Raw genomic sequence first — 22,212 nt, forward strand, 5'->3', positions numbered from 1 at the left:
AATTATAAAAAAGTGTTTTTGTTAACAGTATAAGGGTTTTCCGTGCTCATGGTTGCATGCTTAAATTTTCGACCATATCAGATAGGGCTGTCAACGTTAACGCGATAATAATGCGTTAACGCAAAATCGTTTTAATGCCACTAATTTCTTCTCACGCATTAATGTAATCTATCTTTTGGAGGTTGCAGCGGGATCAGTTTTAAAGCTAGAATGATGGCTAGATACTGGCATCATATGAAACTACAAAACCTAAGGAAACCATTGGTACCAACCATGTCATACTAGCTTGTCGAGAAGGAAACCAAATAACGTACGAAGCTACGCTAAATTTTGGTGAGGAAAAACGGTCATGGCTATTTTTAAAGAGGTGCCTTGACGTCTGACCTCAAGATATGTGAATGAAAATGGGTTTATATGGATACCCACGAGACTCCCCTTTACAGAAATGCCCACTTTATGATAATCACATGCAGTTTTGGGGCAAGTCATAGTCAAGTCAGCACACTGACACACTGACAGCTGTTGTTGTCTGTTGGGTTTGAGTTTGCCATGTTATGATTTCAGCATATTTTTTATGCTAAATGCAGTATACCTGTGAGGGTTTCTGGACAATATTTGTCATTGTTTTGTGTTAATTGATTTCCAATAATAAATATATATATAAATTTGCATAAAGCAGCCTATTTGCCCACTCCCATGTTGATAAGAGTATTAAATACTTGACAAATCTCCCTTTAAGGTACATTTTGAAAAGATCAGAAATCATGGACAATCATGCAATTAATTGCAATTAAATATTTTAATCAATTGACAACCCTAACATAAGCATATTGGGTATTATAGCAACCTAACAGTAGAGTGATATTGAGGTTCTGTATGTAAATTTACAAAGAAATGCTTTAAAGAAATCCGTCTGAAAAAGGAGGAAATAGGAGTAATATATTGATTTGTATTATTTAATTGCAGAGATCTACAGTACAAAGAACTATGCTCTGTGTGCAGCCAAGATGGTAAATTCAGCAGAAATATTTCTGGGCCGGAGTTTACCTTACCAGATGGGAAAACAATGGTCTTGCTTAAAGGCTAAGCCATGGGGGTCCCCTCTCATCTGGTCCCCTGCTGAATGTCACCTCTACCAAAAATGGATCAAAGCAAAGCTTCTTTAACACTGCTATGTTAAATCGGCCGACTGTGCAGCTCTAAATTTGATCTGACAACATGTTCTTATCACTATATTATTTATGGTTTTGTAAACTTGCGTATTTGCAGACAGTGCTCTTATTATCCTGGTGAACAAGAGGAACTTTTTGTGAATAAAACACAGCGCTTTTCTTCCCTCCAGCTGAAATCATGTGATCTGCAGAGCTATTCATGACCTGAAGAAAGACGGCCTCAGTCATTAATTTGGGAACAACTGTGTTATTCATCTTCTTTTTCACTTTCAACAAAGGCCAAGAGCCTACCCACAGTATTATGATGGGGGGAATTATGAATTATGTAAACTCAAAGCGTTGATTTTTTTTCTCCCTGTCTTTGATTGTCCTCATTCCAGTAAACCATATTCAGTTTATCCAATAGTAACACTAACTGAGATCCAAAGCATTCCATGTGTTCAAAACAGTGTTACTGACCTGTATATCAAGGTTCCTAATGAGAGCCTAAACCAAATGTCATTGCCTAACATTATGTAATAATACAATTAAAACCAAACTTTGCATTTCAAGTCAATAAATAAAAACAGATGGACAGATCTCATTTTCTGGATCTGTGATGCCACCCCCTGTTGACTGACTAATTGTCTTGGCAGTCATAACTTCTCAGCTGAAACGGCATGACGAACAAAACTGTCAAGACAGTTTTATGAGAAGCTATGGTCTTTTTCTGATTCATTGGGAAATAATATTGGATTTGTAATTTGACCTATTTACAAGTTGTTGTGATACTACTGCGCGCTAGACTTCGTCACACAGTTACAGAATGGAAAAGCCTCGGGGAAATACATTTTTCCTGAAACAAAACTGAACAACAGTATAAAATCAGATGTAATGCATTTTGACATTCCAGCTGTAAAATAATCTATTTATACTGTATGACTATGACAGCACAATGTACTGGAGATATACACCATCAACAGGGAATACACTTAGTTGCATCATCACTGTATGACGACATGAATCGTAGTGCATTTTAAGCTCAGTCATGTTATTTATCTTCACAATTCATAAATGAAGTGTTTGCATTCGTGCTTGATAGCTTGACTTCTAAAGTCCAGCTGCATGCTCTCTACCCCATCTAAAGGCGTCAGTACATTTCAAGTTCTTGTTGCATCATCAAACAGCATCTGAAATCCCTTTCTGGACGTCTTCAAGGACAGACTGTCCAAAAGTGTGTCTTATTTCCATTTTCCTTGCTCCTCACTATGATGTCAGGCTTTTCATCCCACCTTCAAGTGTGGCTTTTCTGAACACTTTTGTCTTTAGACGTGGACAAACGACACTTCGTACAAACCAGTTTGTAAGAAACATACCCGGCCTTTATGGTGGCTTTATGAGAGAGCTCAATGCACTACAACTTAGAAAGAAAAAACACAAGAAAAAACCAGGGCTGTAAATCGATTAAAATATTTAATAGTGATTAATTACCTAATTGTCCATAGTTACTCGCGATTAATCACACATTTATTTAAATAAAATATATTTAAATATGCTTGCTTTATGCAAATGTATGTATATATTTATTATTGGAAATCAATTAACACAAAAGAATGACAAATATTGTCCAGAAACCCTCACAGGTACTGCATTTAGCATAAGAATATGCTCAAATCATAACATGGCAAACTGCAGCCCAACAGGCAACAACAGCTGTCAGTGTGTCAGTGTGCTGACTTGACTATGACTTGCCCCAAACTGCATGTGATTATTATAAAGTGGGCATGTCTGTAAAGGGGAGACTCGTGGGTACCCATAGAACCCATTTTCATTCACATATCTTGAGGTCAGAGGTCAAGGGACCCCTTTGAAAATGGCCATGCCAGTTTTTCCTCGCCAAAATTTAGCGTAAGTTTTGAGCATTATTTAGCCTCCTTCGCAACAAGCTAGTATGACATGGTTGGTACAAATGGATTCCTTCATTTTTTTAGTTTCACATGATGCCAGTATTTTATCTGTAGCTTTACAACTGAGCCCGCTACAATCTAAAATTCGCAAGTTGCATTATTGTGTTAAAGAAATTTGTGGCATTTAAACGATTGCAAACAAAAAACATCTTCACTTTGACAATGCATATATTGATTAACAATATGTTAACAACACAAAAGCAATTAAATTGATCAATCAATGTGATTCTCTCAGACTGTGACAAATGGGGGCTCTTCTGGGAAATTAGCAAACAAAACATAGCTGGCATAAAGAGACACACAGCAATTCAGCAATCGATCACACGGTCGGTCTGATGACGGATAAGCCTCTGGGGGCAAGGGACTATATTTCCGGGGTTCGAGTGTATTCAGTGGCTTTCCGTGCCAAGACGGTTTCCGTGTGCTGCTCATCGTTTACAGTCCGATCAGCAACTTGAGATGCGAGACTGAAGTTGAGAGACGACGTGTATGACCAAATTGTTTCACAAATAGCCAGTTTGCAAGCTAATTTTAAACCAATAGAGAGCTAAATCATCGTCAGACGTTAGCCGGCGGACTCCCAGATTGCATTTCAGCCGATGCGTTCCGCATCTTTTGCCCTCCATAGGGACTGTTTACCTGCATTCAACAAAAGCCTGCTCGACCGTGATTGGTCAATACTACTCTGACAACAAACAGAAACCAGATCGCTCCGGATGCCAAAATCTTGTCCCGTTCCCTACAGATTCTACATGTGAATGCATAATCTGTTTGTAGAGATTAAGAAAGCACAAGCAACTACAGAAATGCTGCAAGTCTTAAAGAACAATGACATAATGTGTTGTCAAAATGGATGGTGAATGGAGATGTGCATGTGTTTTGTTAAGCTGCAGAGCTTTTAACTCTCCACTGTACCATCTAGCAAGCTCTTTGGATTCCTCTCTCCTCTATCTTTACATTTGACATGATTAACTTTGGACTCTGGTAAATATGAAAACAGATAAGCTGCAGTGTACAGTATGTGTGCTACTGAAGACTGCTGACCATGTGGGTTCCAGGCTACCCAACCTTCCTATTCTTCTGCAACACTCGACTCTGCACGACAACATAATGCCATCCAAACATGGCCATAGCTGCTGGATATGGTTAACATCAGTACCGGGGAGTGTCCAATAATTCCCTGACCTTTACGTAGTGTTTCCCTGCGAGCCAAGACATGTTATTTACACCTTCTTGAATGAATGGACAATGTATTAAGACTAGCTCCCTTTTCATGATGGAAATTTCATTACTGTAGATTCTATTTCCATCATCAATTATTAAAACATTGCCGCTTAATCAAGTGATCCTTTGGACACTCGCACAATGACGACTCACAGGTCAAACAGAGTTGTGGTGAAACTGTAAGATGTCTTAAAGACACATAAATACAGCAGTAGTGGTTATATTCATGCAGTGGTGCCAGCACCGCTATACATTTTTTAATCTTATTTCAAAATGAGATGCTATTCCTTATTTGAACCCTGCCATTTGATTGGTGTATTGAGGCTTGATATTAATCTGCATGAGCTGATCTGCTTTAGGGAGAAACATGAGTAATATTGTTGAGCGCTGATTTTTGTTTCTGTATCTTTCCACCGATGTACTATCCACAACTGTAGCTTTTAAACAGTACAGCCGCAGACTACTGCCTGGTAGCAAGTCTTGTATAATGAAATCTGACATGTCTCTTGTTTAGGGCTATTCTGCTTAAGCCAATACCCAACGTTACTGGGGCATAGCCAATCGGTACGAGGGCATGTAGGGAGAGGCCATGCAAGCTAACCCTTTGTTTAGAGTCCTTGGGCCGAGTGGCAACATCTCGCCTCAGTGAGAGTGCTCCGAGCTACGCAGCCTGGCCTAATTTCATCTTCAATCAGTGTCTCCAGAGCCATCAGGGATAACGAGCAGCTCCGGCTCAAACTCCATTTCATTTGTGTTTACATTCATCAATTCATGATATTTAGCTCCTGATCGGATGCTTTATTCTGTTAAACTTGGCGTAAATGTTGGTGGATTGACTGTAATGGATGGTAAATAAATTTAAGTTAGCATACAGTGGCTGATTAAGAGAAAAAACACAGATGGTATGGAGAGGAATATTAGATTACCACCTCCATTACAAGCATCCCGGGAGGTAAAAATAGCCTGTGGATGAACATTCCTGCCCAATGTAAAGTTAGACCTGTACTGTTATGGTGTTTAAAGCTCCATCTGCTCCTCCTCGCTACCAATAAACCTGTTTCACATCCTAATTAAGGGCAGCATTGGTAGCGAACCTCCCATTAAAATGGCATATGCAAATTTCTCCATAATGAGGCTGTCTTCAAGCTTAAGTTACAGCATGTTATCCACACTTTCCATTTCACGAAGATGGAAAGCCCCACTGGGCTGTTTTCAATTTGTTACATCAACCTGGACAAGCTGATTTCAATCTAACAAAATGAAACCTGATGAGGAAAGCTCTGTATGTGTTTCGCCTCATACTGCGAGACACCAAAGAGGGCTGAGCGCGATGAAAAATGGATGTGCTCTTTCGGGACCGTGGTCACCCAAGTGTCCTGCAGCACACCTTGTGCACTGCAGGCACCCCCTGCCACTAAACCCTCAGCAGGGGTACGCGGCCCTTCAGTCCCCTCGGCGGGGAGTCACCTATGAAACCCAGCACCCACGCATACCACATGTCCCAGATCACTCAGCACGGTTAGCTAAGCTGCCGCTGTTATGTAGCCATTATCCATTTAACTTCTCTCCGCGCGGTGTCAGCTTCCTTTTGTTAAGACTCATTCAGGTACAAAGTATTATTACACCCCGTGGAATAGGATAGCTTTACAAAGCCATCAAGGGAAAGCATTTATCTCATTGATTAGGTATCATCGCTGCATGGAGGAAGACTGTGCCCCTGGTATCTTCTCTCAAAACCCCGTCTTGGTTGTTCACATAGAGGGGAACACAAAAACTAAGCAAAAATGTCCTCACGCTGAAGGCCTTTGCTGCGCTCCCACGGTCCCCATTGTTCCACTACTTTTAATTTCTAAGCATACGCATAAGCAGCTTAACTTTTTGCCTTTTCAGTAAAAAAAAAAAAAGCCAAAGCTTTGTTGCTCCTCAAATCCTGAACTTACTTTTTTTTTTTCACTGTAGTTATTGACGGGAGAGGAAAAACAAACTACACTGTGTCACATTGCAATTCAAAACATTAGCATTTAAGGACGTACTGTAGATCATAATTCAACCAGTATTTTAACGGCATCTTCTGTGTGGAAAAAAAAGAGAAATAGAAAGAGGAAATACTTTTAACATATGCAAGCTGGTGTATTTAATGTTCTTTTTTTAACATACCCCTGTGATTTGTGACATATACTCTAGTAGGTGCATGGCAAATGGAGGAGGTTTAATACAAAGGATTAAGTGATTTGCATGAGGACTGATAACTTGAAATACAGTTAGGAGAGGAGACACGGATTACATCCACTTTCCACCCATCAGCTTCAATTTGTAGAGCGACTTCAATCAATACTGTATGGCCGTCCCCTCTCAAGGATGCCATGAATCTTTCATTCCCCCATAGCAGTGGGAGCGTGTGGATTGTGTCCCTCCATACCAGTTTAATGCATTTACCCTGTAAGCTGCTCATTCCCAGTCACTGCACTGTCAGCCCTGACATCTTTATTCATGAGCACACACGCTTACTGTAAATTCCTCTGAGGAGTATTAAGAGTTGTGTCTTGAAGCCGCGATGCACACCGGGGAGGATCGTGAAGAGGAGACAGAGCAACGATTATGTCGGAAGGTTTCCGTAGCTCTCGTCCGTCACGCTTTAAACATTAAAAGGCACATGATGTTTCGATGGAGTAAAGCATGTGTGTGTGAGACTAAATGAAGTTGCTTTAAAAATCCTACTTGTCAAAAACCAAGCTGTTCATGCTCTCACAAACAGACCCTGGAGTGTTTTGTCTAATTGTCTTGCAGGTTTCTGAAACAATCTATTTTAGCAGTGTAGCAGCTGGCTCTTGGTTTCTTCCTGATTAGCAAAAAGCAAAAAAACAAAAAAAAACAGTACAAGCCAATGGCTGCTGATGGTAGATTAAACATGCATCCATGGCCTAGAATCTAATCAAACTCACAATTAAAAATTAAAGCCCCGGCTCCTTATGATTAAATAAAATATAACGTTTCTTATTTTCCAGCTTTGACTCTTCACACACTGCTGTTTGTACACGCTTTGGAAGTTATCGCAGAGTAAAGTATATGAGTTAACAATATCACGCAAACACATGAATATTTTGGCACTAAATAATTAAAAGAAAAAAAACATGTTCTTGTTGTGCTTCTCTATGAGAGGAGTACTTTCGGATTGACTCTGTGCAGCTATGTCATGCTGACCATCAAAAGCTCATGTGAGAGCATAGCAGGAGGTGGTCAATCCTGGGATTTATGCCACTGAGCGGTAACATCATATTAATTCTCTCTGACTCAGGATTGCCGTCTCTGCAGTGCACCATTCATGCCGGGACTAGGATTGGCCAAAAATGAATGACAAACACCAGTCTAGCATTAACGGGAGAGCATTTTTTATGCAAAGCTGGCAATGCTGTAGCCAATCACATGTACAACAATTTCACAGATTAGTGGATTGATCTGCTGTCCGCTAAAGCTGCTGTACACCTTTGCTATAAACAACAATGTGGCTAAATGCATCATGGATCTTCAAATACAGAGTGAGTGTATTTTTATTTGAAATATGTAAAGCAGACGTATTCGTGAACTTCACAGGACAGCAGCTGAGCTCCGTCTCTCCACCACCACCTCTCACCCTGTCCATCAAAGCACAAAAACTGTGGATCACCTGACATCGTACCTATGCTTCATCCTATTTCTGTGTTCAATCCAAAACTAGGGAGAGGTGCACACCATGATTCTGGCAGCCAGACTTTTTTATTTTGTGTCATCCAGGCACAAGATGATGGGAATTACGGCAGGTGCCAAAAAGATGTGCCTATAATTCTACTGCTGTGTTTCACATGGAGCTTCTGTCTGTTACCTCCTCTGTAATGCATACAACCAAACACTAATAACATCAATGTATTGCCATTTTCACACCACCACAACCATTTTCTAACGTGTTATTGTGTAAATGTTGTTATCATATGCAGCATATGTTGTTTTTTTGTTTGGATAATAGTCATAACCCTGCTAATATATGAGGAGCATCAAAGTGAGCCTATATGTATCTGTTTAAATGTCACCAAGTACATGAATACCTCCGGCATAAGGGGTTATTTTAGAGCCGACTGCCCTCACTGTTTTCCTCTATCAGGGGTAATGTCTGAATGTGAAACACATCTTGTAACTGACTCTGGCTGGTTGGTAACAGGCTGACAGGCCACATCACGGACTGATGGACATAGTGAGGAGCTGCAGCAGGTGCTATCTCAGGAGCGAACACGTCACAAAAGACCCCTCTCAGCTTACGGGCATTCTGCGACAGACGCACCATCGTGCCAGGTCACTGACTCACCATCCTTGCGGTAGTAGTTGATCTCCACCTTGCGCTCCTCGGACCCAATCACAGCCTGGGCCACCTGGCTGATGGCGTCTTTGTCGGTCAGGTTGCCATGGAGGAAGTCGCAGGTGCAAGGCTTCTGCATGATGTCCGGTCTCGAGAAGCCTGTCATCTCACAGAAGCCATCGTTGCAGTATATAATTGCACAGTTCTCCACCCTGGCGTTGGCTATCACAAATTTCCGGTCTGCATGGGGGGGGGAGAGAAAGGATGCATTGTTGTACTGTGATACATCTGACCTCAGAGCCGATACACCATGGTGTCAGCTCACAAATTAAACCAATCAGCAATCAGATTAAGTTGACACTGTATAGAGAAATAAGCAGCCTACTAATAATTTTGTTCAGCAAACCTTATATCAAAAAACTGAAATGTATATTTTGACACAAACAATTCAGCCAAGGTCTTAGGTGTGTCTTCTCATGGAAGTAAGTCTTCAATAAATGGTTTTATTACCATAAATATATTTTTAATGAGAAGGAATTTTTATCACAAGATAAACTCAAATGTATATTTTGACCAAAACAATTCAGCCAAGGTCTTTGGTTGGTCTTCTCATGGAAGTCAATAAATGGTTTTATTCCCATCAATATGTTTTTAATGAGAAGGAATTTGATCACAAGATAAACTTAAATGTATTCATTCATCACTTTTTTTTTTTTTACGTTAATTTATAAAAACATTGACTTTGCAGTATTGTAAATCAAGAAGATACTCACTCTCCCCCTCGAATTTCCGAATAATCATTCCAAGGAAAGTGTTTTGTGGCGCAACGTGACCTCTTCTTACAGGCATGTTTACACGCAGAATATCCAAAGATCTCCAGTGAAGAAAAAAAAAAAAAAAAAAAAAAGCTTCTTTACAAGTAAATCCCTAAGTTACAGATGTTGACTCTTTGTGATGTTCCCTTCAGCACGGACCATACTCGACGCGAGCGCTCTTCTTCCACTTCTGGATCACCTTCCTTCCACACTTACTCCACCGAGGAGGACTTCTTTAGCCCGCTTGTATGCCGGAGCATGTGAATGCCTCCTCGTCGCCGAGACGCGCAGAATTCAGTTCGCAAAGCATTTCGCAGTTGAGGCTGGATGGATGGATGGATGGATGCGATCCTGCAGTCCTCTGTGGGTGCTGTGCTGGGCGCATCCAGCGGACAGAGGCTGATATGCCGAGGGGAGTGACGTTGCTCCCATGGGACTTAGTTCCCTCCACCTCGGGTAAGGCTCAGTCCTGCAGCCTCCTGCACAGACACAATGAGCCTTATCACAATATATACATATAAGCTTATTAGGAATATTATGCACACTAATATGCATGAAAAACATTTAGGTATATTTGTATATAACCTACTGACAATACACGTTCAGTGCACAGTGATCAAGTACAGTATACTTATTATATAGTGGTGCTTCCTATGTGGTTTCATACTAGGGAAGCACTACTTCACCTGTACTCTAGTGAATTTATTACTATTTTATATTTCTATACACATGTTTTTCAAAAGCATTAAATGTAGATTATACTTTTGTAATTTTAGTCTCCAGTTATTTCCACACAATACAGCCTATACTGCTATAGCTACTGTATTACTTGAGAGTATAGTCTATCCTATGGTGTAACTTGTGCTTTAGTTCTACTTTTCTATATTTAGTTACTGCTTTGAGTAGCCTGTGTGTCTACTGGTAAATGTATGAATATTCTTAAGCCTCTTAGTAAACGATGCATTCATAGTAATTATTAAAGGAATAGTGCAACATTTTGGGAATCTCATTACAAAAACCACAAGTGGGAAAATGACAATTCATGTTTTTACCACTTGTGGTAAAACCATGAATTCACTAGACCTGTAATCTAGTGAATTTATTACTATTTTCTATACACACGTTAGCATGTTTTTCAAAAGCATTAAATGTAGATTATACCTTTGTAATTTTAGTGTTATTTCCACACAATACAGCTTATACTGCTATAGCTACTGTATTACTTGAGTATAGCCTATCCTATGATGTAACCTTTGCTTTAGTTCTACTTGTCTATATTTAGTTACTGCTTTGAGTAGGCTGTGTGTCTAAGTACACTGGTAAATGTATGCATATATTTAAGCCTCTTAGTAAACAATGAATTCATAGTAATTATTAAAGGAATAGTGCAACATGTTGGGAATCTCATTACAAAAACAACAAGTGGGGAAAATGACAATTCATGGTTTTACCATTTGGGGGTTATGTGCCATTTCTCAGCAGGGAGCAGTGACGCCCAGTCACTATTGTTGGTCACTGCTTTAAAGCAGCTGGCAGGTGGATTTTGTTACCCTTAGACAGAGCCAGGCTGGCTGTTTCCAGTTTTTTATGCTATGCTAAGCTAAGGTAACTGGCTGTTGGCAGTAGCTTTACATTGAAGGGACAGACATGGTATCAAGCTTATCATATAACTCTCAGCGAATAAGCATTAGAGATTAGAGATCTAAATGTTTGACAAAGTATTCCCTTAGTTTTAACTCACGCTTTTTAAATTATTTGTTCGTTTATGTATATTTTTCAGAGATATATCCAACATTTACTGATGTGTAGTAAAACATTAGTTGCCAAAAGCAGTGATTAAATTACAGTCATAGTTCTGCGTGTTTTCAAAGAGCATTTCTATGAACACTCAACTGACACACAAATTTACCCCTTCCCCCCCAAAAAGAAGAAGACATTCAAGGCCCTATACATACATCTATGACACACTTTCAGTGATTCACTTATTTTACCTGAAACAACCTCTTCTCTGGACTGTGTGGGCATGTACAGACTGCACTTGATCGACATCTCCCCAACTCTCCTGTTAGTTTTGTTATACCTGCAAGGACGGCAAACATAACAAAATCACACCTTAACAATTCATAATACATGTATTTCGATGATGCCATACTGTTGTCAGCGTAGCTTGACCTGGCTTTACCCCAAGCAGAGGTCTGTTCAGCCATAATACCTGAAAAACACACAGACTGCCAGGAGCTCCTTAAAGTTGCTGTCCATGGTGCTGAAGAGGATGGTGCATTCAGGTGATAATGGGAATCCTGATGATTCATATTTGGCATATGTGGGCTGAAATCCTTCAGTGCCAATCCTCTTTTTCTAAAACTGTGTAGAAAAGAAAACAGTCGTTGAAAATCTAGTGACACTATAGGGCTCTGTTCAATATGCATCTGTCCTACTGATGTGTGAACCACTGTGAATTAAATAAACATGAAATCCAGTATTTAGTGGTATTTTATCTGTTGTTTGGGCCAATATTCACTGGTGATTTAGTAATGGGGTGGCTGTGGCTCAGATGTAGAGCGGATCGTCCACCAATCGGAAGGTTGGCAGGTCGATCCACGTGTCCTCCAGTCCACATGTCGAAGTGTCCTTGAGCAAGATACTGAACCCAAAATTGCTCCCGAGGGCTGTGCCATCGGTGTGTGAATGAGCATTTGGATTAGATCCCGATGAATAGGTTGGCACCTTGCATGGCAGCTTCTGCCATGAGTGTATGAATGTGTCTGTGAATGCTGACATGTAGTATAAAATGCTTTGAGTTGTCGGAAGGCTAGAATGGTGCTATATAAATGCAAGCCCATTTATCATTTTTATGGATTGGTCCACCAACTCCTGAGAAAAAACATATACAGTAGCTTGCATTGGCTTGGCTTGTTTGTCCAAAGTTAGCACTTTAGGAGTAAACACTTTCCAATTTTGGTGCTGGACAGGAGCATCAATTCAGGTTTCTGAGCTTGTGTACAGGAATCAGCTGCCTACAGTTTTTTATGGAGGCTTGATGAGAGTCGCAGGTCCTGAACCAGAAAGTCTGGTCATCTAAAACAATCAGCTGAAAGCTGCATCATGCTGCAGACTGTTGATTCTCAGTGACATTGGCAGGACTAACAACTCTTTAAAATTACAGGCAATCATTTGATTCAATTAAACGATATTACAAATATTGAAAATATTGCTTACACAAGGCAAGTCCTACGCACAATGTTGAATGTAGGAGACTGGAAGTTATTGTGACTCTACCTGTAATAATGGTTGTTAGGCATCCACTCAGCCATTCTACTGGATGAATCAATTACGAAAAGTGCCTATATAAGTAATGGCTGAATCTATTTATACATACTACACCAGAATACATGGAAGGTAAACATACATGGGGATCCCACAGGTTTCCACCCAACTTTCCATAAGGTCAGCATGAGGTGAGTTTGAATGAGACGCTGTCCATGGTCCTGCAGTTCATGTACTGTACATGCACCACTCTCTATATCCTTTGGGAACTGGAGGAAAAGCTGGTAGATGGGGAAATACTCCCATGATGTACACTGATTTTCATGAATGGGCGCATGTAAATCAGAGAAATAGAAGTTAAACTAATCCGTGAAGATTACAGCCAACAGCCAGGTGGTGAAAAAAATGAAAATATATTTCATAATGTAAAAGCTCACTTGCAGTCTTGAAACATCTGTCCCAGTATTTCAGCTCGATCTCATCGTCCATCTGGCCAATTGAGACGGCGAGAACACATGGGATGGATGCACATGCAATACAAACATGATCATGTCCAGAGATCATGCATATTTCATGAATATGAAGATGACTTGTGTATTTATTTGTATTTAACCAATTGCCACCCAATAGGTGTGATGTGTTTTAATCTACCTGGCAGGGATCATGTATTATGAAAAAAGGCACTATTGTTCCATACTTCAATATGAACCCTGGCTGGTGTGATATTTTGTTGCCTCATACTGTACTCCCCGGGAGCTTGTGTGGCGCTGCAGGTGTGTGTCTTGGGGTGAAAAACACTCCAGGATTTCATTTTTCTCCTTCAGTTTTATTGGCCTACATTTTAGAAGATTGGGGCAAAAGCTTGTGGCGATATCTGTTCTCTTGTTTTGCACTGCACTGGTAAACTTTAAAAGCCAGCTTAGATAGCATTTCTTTTTTTTTTTGCAAGTAACATGCAATATTATCATGGGAGTGTTTTTCCTCCTGTACCCAGAAACACAGAGCTCCCCAGGCCACACAGTGCTTTTTCTGCTGTATTTTATTAAATCACTGTTGTATTAAGCCAATTTGCAGCTTGTATCCATTACTCACAACACAGCTACAGTTGAACCTTTCGGAGGGTGGCCATTACTCACTAACAATTAGGTTAGGAAAGCATGACTTGTTTGTTTTTCTGTTTGTTTCGCATCTTAGGGTGAAAATTCAATTGATTGATTTTCTCCATTGTGGGACCAGGAGTCCAAACTATTACTTACAGTATTATGACTAATGTGAGAAATATCATTGTTGTGTGCATCTCACTTCTAAAAACATGCTTGATTAATACTGGCATAAATGCTGACTGGTAGGGTAGCGATGGGTGGGTAGGTGAGGGGTGATTCTTACTGAAAGCTGCACACAAGGGAAACAATATCCCATGGAGAGCTGTGTGCCCTTGGGTAAAGACACATTGTAGTGTGCGACTACTCCAGCATGCTCGCTCAGCTCACAATGCATCTACATCATGCAGTGAATTACACTTGAAATAGAGATCTTTTTTTCTGCCAGAGCTATTTTTACATATTTAATAGCAAAAGTAGTAGAGAGCAAAGAGAGTATTGATTTGACCTTTAATTCTTTGTCTTCTTCAATTTCTTTAAGTAATTATCACATGTGCTGGATTTGGAGTGGTTTGTTACTGTATGATGTAATGTTTAGACGCAGCTTTACTATATCTGAAATGACAGGTGTGCAGTTTACAGTAAAGAGGATAGAAGTTGGGATCAGCTGATGAGCAGCACTCCACTCAACTATGAGGAATGAAATTAAGTGAGTAAACCCCCCCCAAACCACGCAGGTTTTAACACGCTGATGTTAAGAGAGCATTTACTCTAATGGCACGGTGGCGGACCTTTTTATCTTCAATTCAAACAAGATGCATGAATGCATTAAATCTTCCATCAATAACATGCGGTGGTGTCAGTGACTGAATGAGATGACATTCATCACTCTGTGGCTCCAGGACTAGTGATTGGCCTGTCGGGTTACAACAGTTTCAGTTTTGAGTGATTCCAGAAGGGAGGACGGTGCTTTAGTGAAGATTCAAACCAACGTGCCAGAAAACATCCATCGTTTGAGCAACAAAGTGAATGTCAGAAAATTCCCGTTTAACAGTTGAGCTCTACTATGTGGAAGGGGAAGCACAATTTCTGATGAAGATCAACCTTGTGTCATATTACATAACATGCTTAAAAAAATCGAGGGATGTGTTTTTTTCCACGGGAAAATGTAAAGCTTCAAAGGACAACGCCTTCTTGATGCTGTATGGTTGTTTTGAAAATCACGCTGCCATTCATTCATTTGGTCATTCGTTCATTCATTCCACATAATCTCTGAGAATTTAGAGCAATCTGAAAAACAGCAGCAGCCACAGCAGCATCCACTGTCCAGAGCCTAATCCAGGTCTCACGGCAGTATAGCTCTCTCTCTGTCTCTCGTTTTCTCCCTCTCAGCCCCTTCTACTCTCTGTGCTACTGTGGTCATACACGTACACTCATGAAGCGCAGTTACAGGGCTCAGGACTCATTGTCCATATAAACCATTACGGCCCTGTCTCGGAGAATAATCCACTAGTGCAAAACACTAGAGTGCTATTGCTGCTTTTGCTGCTGTGCCCTTACCCCATATGCCACTGCACACGTTCTCCACCATCTGCCCTCAATGAGAAAAAAAAAAAAAAAAATGGAGCAAAAAAATGGGCTTAGTAATGTGACTTCACAATATCATTTAATCTACCAGAGGTCAGCGCTTTGTCCCTTAGGCACTACTGAAATTGTTGGACCTATCACAAAGGGTGCAAAATGTGCTTTGAGAGAGGGATTCAAAAAAATTACTTGTAAAACGCTTAATTAAAGCTTCAACAGTTATGTCCCCCTGGTGCCTTGGGCTCAAAGATGGTTTTTAACCAGCCCGCATCACGTTTCCGTTAATTTGCAGGGTCAGAAATACTGCAGCATCTGTCCCCTGTGTCACCACTGCGAGGGGAAATAGTGTTAGGCCCCGTGTGAATGCAGCTGCAGTCTCTAGGCAAAACACCATATGTTGCCACCCACAAATAGGCTACAAAGTCATCCGACAGCGAACTGCCGCATGTGAGGCTCGCTTTGATATTTGCCTTTGTCCAGGCGGTGACTGCTGATTCATCACAAAGCCAGGTATCTCCTGTGCTATAGGTCAGCCATCCATTGTTGTTTGTCACGACTGGCAGCGGAAGGAGAATTAGTCCTGATACATGAAGCTTACACAAATCCTGCTGATGGGAAATTATATCTACAGATTAAATGCACGTAGGGTTGAAACCTCAAGCGAATAAACATATAGGAAATATTAGTTACAGTTTAGGATCATTTCTCTCAGATTATCTGAGCAAAAGATAATTAGGATCAGAACGGACATTACCATCAATCATCCTAAACCATTACTCACACTTTAAAATAATTAGGGTGCATGTAACTCAACTTGAGGTGACATTAAAGCCTTTCATCTTTTCCTACTGGTAGGCGTTTCCCACTGAGGTCATCAGCAGTATCACCCTTTTTCCCCCGGTGGAAATGGCTCTCCGAGGCTACGGCTAAACATCATTACACATCATTTATTCAGCGGCGGCGGAATGCCAGATGACATGCAAAGGGCACAGCCACTGGACTCTCCCCCCAACTAACTAATAATTTACCTTTATGGATAATTAAAATGTCGCCAATTAAAATCTGACGCTGACAAAACGAACGCCGTTCCAAATCACTGATGACCTTCTGATCCGCAGATTAATCATTTAAGCGGAAATAAACAGCAACTGTTGTGTGTCTTCTGCTACAGCAAAAACAAATATTTTAGAGAGAAACTCTAAGAGTCTAAAGCCATAAATATTTCCAAAAAAGCTAACTAATTACCTGCATTAATACATTGATATTAATAACATTTGTGTTGGCAGCAGATGGTGAGTCAGATCCACTCATAAACTTGACAGATTACAAAGTATGGAGACGTCTCTACGGCTCTAAACCTTCTCACCGTTTCCTGCTGTGTGTAGATTAATTGGAGATGTGTCTGTGATCAGAAAATGAACCCCATCACTCCAAATATGTCATGTCATCTATAGCAGTATATCCCCGAAGGACACTGTGACAGCATCCTCTCAAGATTTCTTTTGGGTGATTGTAAAAAACAAATGTCATCAACATAATATGAGAAATCTCCAGCTTTTGTCGCTAGTTTTAGGAGCAGTTTGTTAAAACTGTTGTCAATCTGCTGGCAGGGATCAATGGAGTGATTACCTCATTTCAGTTATCCCCTCTGTGATCAGAGGTTACCATGGAAACTGGTGTGCCCCAGTAGATGTGCCACTGCCTGTCGCCCTCTGGCAAAGTGAGCTACTTTTCATACAATTGTTCTATGGTATTGTTTTCCTCATCATAGCTAAACCCTGCTTGTGAATTAAATGAATAATATAAAATACACTTGGCTCTGACTGGTATTATAAGCAACAGGTTGAGCTGGCTAACATGGAATAAACCGTATGAATGTGATTGATAGAGCTTTAAATCTGTCTGGTCACCCTTCATGTCACTTGATAACAGTAGTTTGAGGGTGTGTATTATGTTTATACTGTAGGCAGCGCTCCCTGTCTGCTTATTGGCACCGCTCACATGAGGGACTCTCACTCAGTAGTCTGACTCCACAGCTTTGTCTCTCTGGAGGGCAGCCAATAAAAAGAAGTCCTTCTCCACATCCAAACAAACTAACTAACACAGATATCACCATGCATCGCACAAACACTCTACACAGCACTGCACCGACTATCTATGAGAAATACTTACAAATTAATCTTCAAATAATATTTATAATCAAAGAACTAGTCCACTGTCATTAAGACGGACAGCTACATGCATGCATTTCCACAACACATAGTAGCCAACACACTGGCAAATGCTTGTGTAACTGTCATGAATCATTAAGATTGAGAAAGAGGACTTGAGCCTTTTGGATCTTGCTCATTTCCTCAAAGGAGACAGGTTTGTTTTTATACAGCAATACCGCCTGCCTAAGCATTTTTTAATGAATATTCCCTCGTGCTATAGTGTACTTCTCTCTGATCTTCATTATCATCCCCTTTAATATCAGTGACGCACATGCAATTATCTGTTGTGACTAAAAATAAAACAGAGGTTTGATTTTTGATGTTGAAGCACTCGGGGGTAAACTCGGTATACCTTAGAAGAAGGCAAGCATGGCGCATGTCACTCACAGACTTCACCCTTTTAAATGCATACATTATATAATACATTAAGTTGAATGTAATGAAAAGAGCACCTGCATGCAATACAACCTAATACAATAGCTAATTTTGTGTTGTGTTGTTTCAAATATACAATTTCTGGCAGGTGGTGTTGTATTTAAAGCACCGATGTGTAATATATTTACTGTAGTAAATCATAAAATGACCATGATATGTCATCACAGATTAAGGAAACATGCTAAGTTGAAATAGTGGCTTTTCTGACAACAATGCAACGGCCAGCATGTTCAGCTTTAAAATTTCCATTCCGGTCCGGAACGTCTGTTTTGGTTTTTGTGATCCCGTCCACTGCCCATTTCGACACCCCGTTGCCACGTATGAAACAAATTGGCATAACAACAAAACCTTCAGCAGCCATGTAAGGTCTTAAAACGATCCGGATCAACAGAAATAACGTTAATGTTAGATTCTACCGACCTGAAAAGCATAGGGCAAATCTCTCGGTTATCAAGGCAGCGAGTATTTGAGACACACAGCCGGTGAAGTGATCCCTACTGCTGCTGGCCAGAGGCTAACACGGTCATGTCTAGAAGGAAACCCTCAAATTGTGAAAAGTGCGCTAACTACTAGCAGCCATACCGGAGGAGTGGACGGGCCACAATAATATTAAAGGAGCAATACGTAGGACTGACCGTTAGCGTTTAAAATGGATAACAGCAGTCCGAATTTACCGCATCGCAATTATATGGAATTGTATTACATGGCAATGTTTTTTGTATCAGGGTTTGTGTTCCAAACTGATTTGTGTGCTGTAGCATCTCTGTGGCACCAATTCAAAACAATACTTGGTCTTATACATAGGTAGGGGGGGGAAGTGTCTATATCTGCAAAATCACAGAAATATTCGCGCATGCACAGGCCAGCACTAAGTTTAATTATAACCACTCTAAATGGAACAGGTCTTTGAGTGGATGTGTATATGTATATATAAGGAGCCTGCAAGTTACACATGCGGGCGGGCTGGTGAGTAATTGTCCTGGTCCTACAAGGTCATGGTTATTTGGGGCATCTTTCTCAGTGGGGGACACAGGAAATACCCACCACAAACAGCTAGACAAAGAGCTTTGCTGCAGTGACACCCAAGAAATGACTTGGGACGAGCTAAAATACAATTATGTAGTGACAAATTGAACTTCTTTAGTTAATATAAAATGTATTTGTTGACATTACTACATGTAGTTACACTTCACTAGTAACTACTGCACCAGTTCACTGAAACATTAATGCAACTTAGATCTTGATGCTTGGAGTGAATCTTTAATATGTTTTGGTGGTTACAAATAATGTCTGTAAAACTGAAAAAAGAAAATGTAGAGTTGAGGTCTTTGCAGGAATAAATGGCTCTGTGCTGACATCGTGTGGTTGCTACCACAAGTTGCATGTAAGGTTTTTAGATGACGTCTCCTATCCTGATCTGTGGCCTTGTTTAAACCACCCACAGCACATGACACAAGCATGTGATCTCCATGTAAAAGCTGGCAGAGTACACATTGTCCTTGTGTAATCCCATTCTAGTAAACAATGACTTAAGGAAACACCCAGCCTGATATAATATCAAACAGTGATTCTCAGTCGGTGCAGCACTGCATCTCATTCTGTACATTATGAAAAAAACAGCACTTCATGCACTTTTTTTTTTGCTGTCTGTTTCTGCGCCTGCTGTGATTAATTGAACTGGGCCTCTATTGTTAGAGTCTATTCAGAGACCACAGGCTTCAAAAAGCTAACCTGTCAGCAGATCTGGATCCATTATACCCACAATCAGACAGTGCAGTGTCATCATGTCTGCATCTTGAAGTTTTGTCAGCTGATGAACACATACTATTAACAACACTGAAAATAAAGACGCCCGACTACCTTAATGATAAGAGAGGAAGAGACACTGCTACTTGTAAATCTAAGGTGTAGAAAAAATTCAAAATACAGGAGCTAAAACATCCATCCCCTAAATGGCTGTTTTAGTAGAACACTATGGGTGCATCCCAAGTCTCTTAAATTGCATCCACGTTTCCCTCACTTGCGTCTTTTCCTTACGTCTTAGTCCCTCCTACCAGGGAGACGCAAGGAAACCATGCGGAGAGAGATTAAGCAAATAGCCCCCTCCTCCTGCCAGCTCTGTTTTACTTGTATTTACATTTCTATCATTTATTGCAGACTGAAATAAAGTCTATAAATGTAGAGTTAATTTTCAAAAACAGATAAAGCCATTCTTAAAATGAACATCAGTTTAATATTTCCTTAAAGCAGCAGTGGGTAGAATTGGAGCACGTATGATTAAAAAAGTTACTTTTACAAAGCGGTCACTATATAATGACAGTAGTGCATGAGACAGATTATCTGAAAAAAATCATGTGCCTCTGTGTCCTCCGGTGCTCCTAATGGCATCTGCAAGATTTCACAGACCGGAAGAAAACAACCAATCAGAGCCGAACTGGAGCCTGCCGTCCCTGAGCAGCTGTCAATCACTCACAAACTCCGATCAAACGTTCAAACTAGGCAGCGCTGATCAAATATGAATCAATATTCTGTTATGCCTATTTCTCACATAAAATGTTTTCAGAAACATCTTGTAGTGTACTGTTTAGCTGTAAAATGAGAAAGTTGGTGGGTTTGCGAGTGATTAACAGCTGTGAATGAACAGCCAATAGGAACGCGCTCTCTCTCTGAAATGACCTGTGATTGGCCAAAGTCTCCTGTAACAGGCTAGATTTTTTAAAGCCTGAAAACAGAGCCATGAGGAGCTGCAGAAGTCTAGTTATCTTTTGGAACACTTGAATTACAATATGCTGAAAGGTTATTACGGAATTTTTGCCCAATGATGCCAAAAACATTCTGCCTACTGCAGGTTTAAGCGTGCAATAAAAAAAAACATGATTTATGAAAAAAAGGATATCAAAACAACCCAATACTCCCTGGATTGCACACAAAAACAATTAGGAAAATAAATAAAAACAGTTTTCTGTTTTCGCGAATGAACCCTTTATATTCAATTACATTCAATCACTGCCATTCAGCAGCTGAAATTAGGCTAATTAGGTGTGTTGACAAACTACCAGCTGTAATTCATGAAGTTAATTAAAGAAGAAGGTGCCCATGTAAGTATCGGATAGACAAACGATTTAATCTCTATAAGAATAAGATGATGTCTCTAAACTCAGTGGTTTGTGCAATTGCCGTATGACATGCTCCAGCAAGAGCAGGAGAGTTCAAGGTGTAGTAGAGCAAAACTGCAGCATGCTATCCTGTGTTTACTAGAGGTAAGCATCACAAGTCTAATGCTTTATGACTGGTTGCACCAACAAGATTAATTTAAAGTAAGATTAGTTCTAATCAGAGTTTTGCAGCACTAGGTGTGGGAAGTAACAGCTTCCTTTATTTTGTAGATGGAGTTGGACACTGAACCACTAAATGCACAGCTCAATCCCAATGTGCCAATCCTTGCTGTGTTCTTTGATGGTCAGAAGGACCTCATGGCTGACTGCAGGCTGGGGCGACAGTCCACGGAGGCCCTTTTGAGGATTCTGCCATCAAAGAACACCCAAGGCTGGTCACATGAGGTGCATTTATTAATCACCATTTACTGGTTGGTTGGCACATGGCTTATCTTACAGCGTGGTGTCCCGGGCCTTCCATGTTCCCAAGTCTGCAGTCTGCAGACTGGTGCACACTGGAGTGGAGAAAATGACAGCCCTTTGCCAGGAGGTCATCAAACTGCCCACCACTGGAGCACTGTATGAGGCTGGCCAAGCATTTGCACAGCTGGCCAACAGCCCAGTGTTCTCCAGGTGTGTGAGTGCCAATGATGGCTGCCATGTCCGCATAAAGACCCCCCTAGGACCGCATGGCCAGGATTACCTCAATAAAAAGCTCTTCCCGTCTACACAAGTTTGACTTGTGTTGTGCCCTTATCTTCTAAAGGAAATCAATGAACGTGATGTTTTTTGTGCTGTAAACAAGTTATCATTGATGAAGTTTGTTCCCAGTATCTACTTACCTGTTATTTATTTGTTTATTTTGAATTGTCTGCTTGCATTTTCATTTTTATGATTTATTTTGCTTTGTATTATTTTTACAGTTTGTTCTTATAAATTTACTAAATCATATGAAAGAGGTCTATGGTGTATAA

At 40.4% G+C, this 22,212-nt stretch overlaps 1 protein-coding gene across 1 annotated transcript in view; it reads right to left on the reverse strand.

Moving 5' to 3' along the window:
* LOC119500684 (potassium voltage-gated channel subfamily H member 7-like) overlaps window positions 1–22,212 on the reverse strand; it is a 62,524-nt gene that overhangs the window by 37,003 nt on the left and 3,309 nt on the right. The window contains exons 3-6 of the mRNA XM_037790532.1: window positions 11,697–11,848; window positions 11,476–11,564; window positions 9,443–9,963; window positions 8,679–8,909 (exon numbers count right to left, since the gene is read on the reverse strand). Of these exons, the coding sequence (XP_037646460.1) occupies window positions 8,679–8,909; window positions 9,443–9,518 (307 nt within the window). The 5' untranslated portion in view covers window positions 9,519–9,963; window positions 11,476–11,564; window positions 11,697–11,848. The remainder of the gene's footprint in view (window positions 1–8,678; window positions 8,910–9,442; window positions 9,964–11,475; window positions 11,565–11,696; window positions 11,849–22,212) is intronic.

The sequence above is a fragment of the Sebastes umbrosus genome, chromosome 13 (genome assembly GCF_015220745.1).
Source record: "Sebastes umbrosus isolate fSebUmb1 chromosome 13, fSebUmb1.pri, whole genome shotgun sequence".
NCBI lineage: Eukaryota > Metazoa > Chordata > Actinopteri > Perciformes > Sebastidae > Sebastes > Sebastes umbrosus.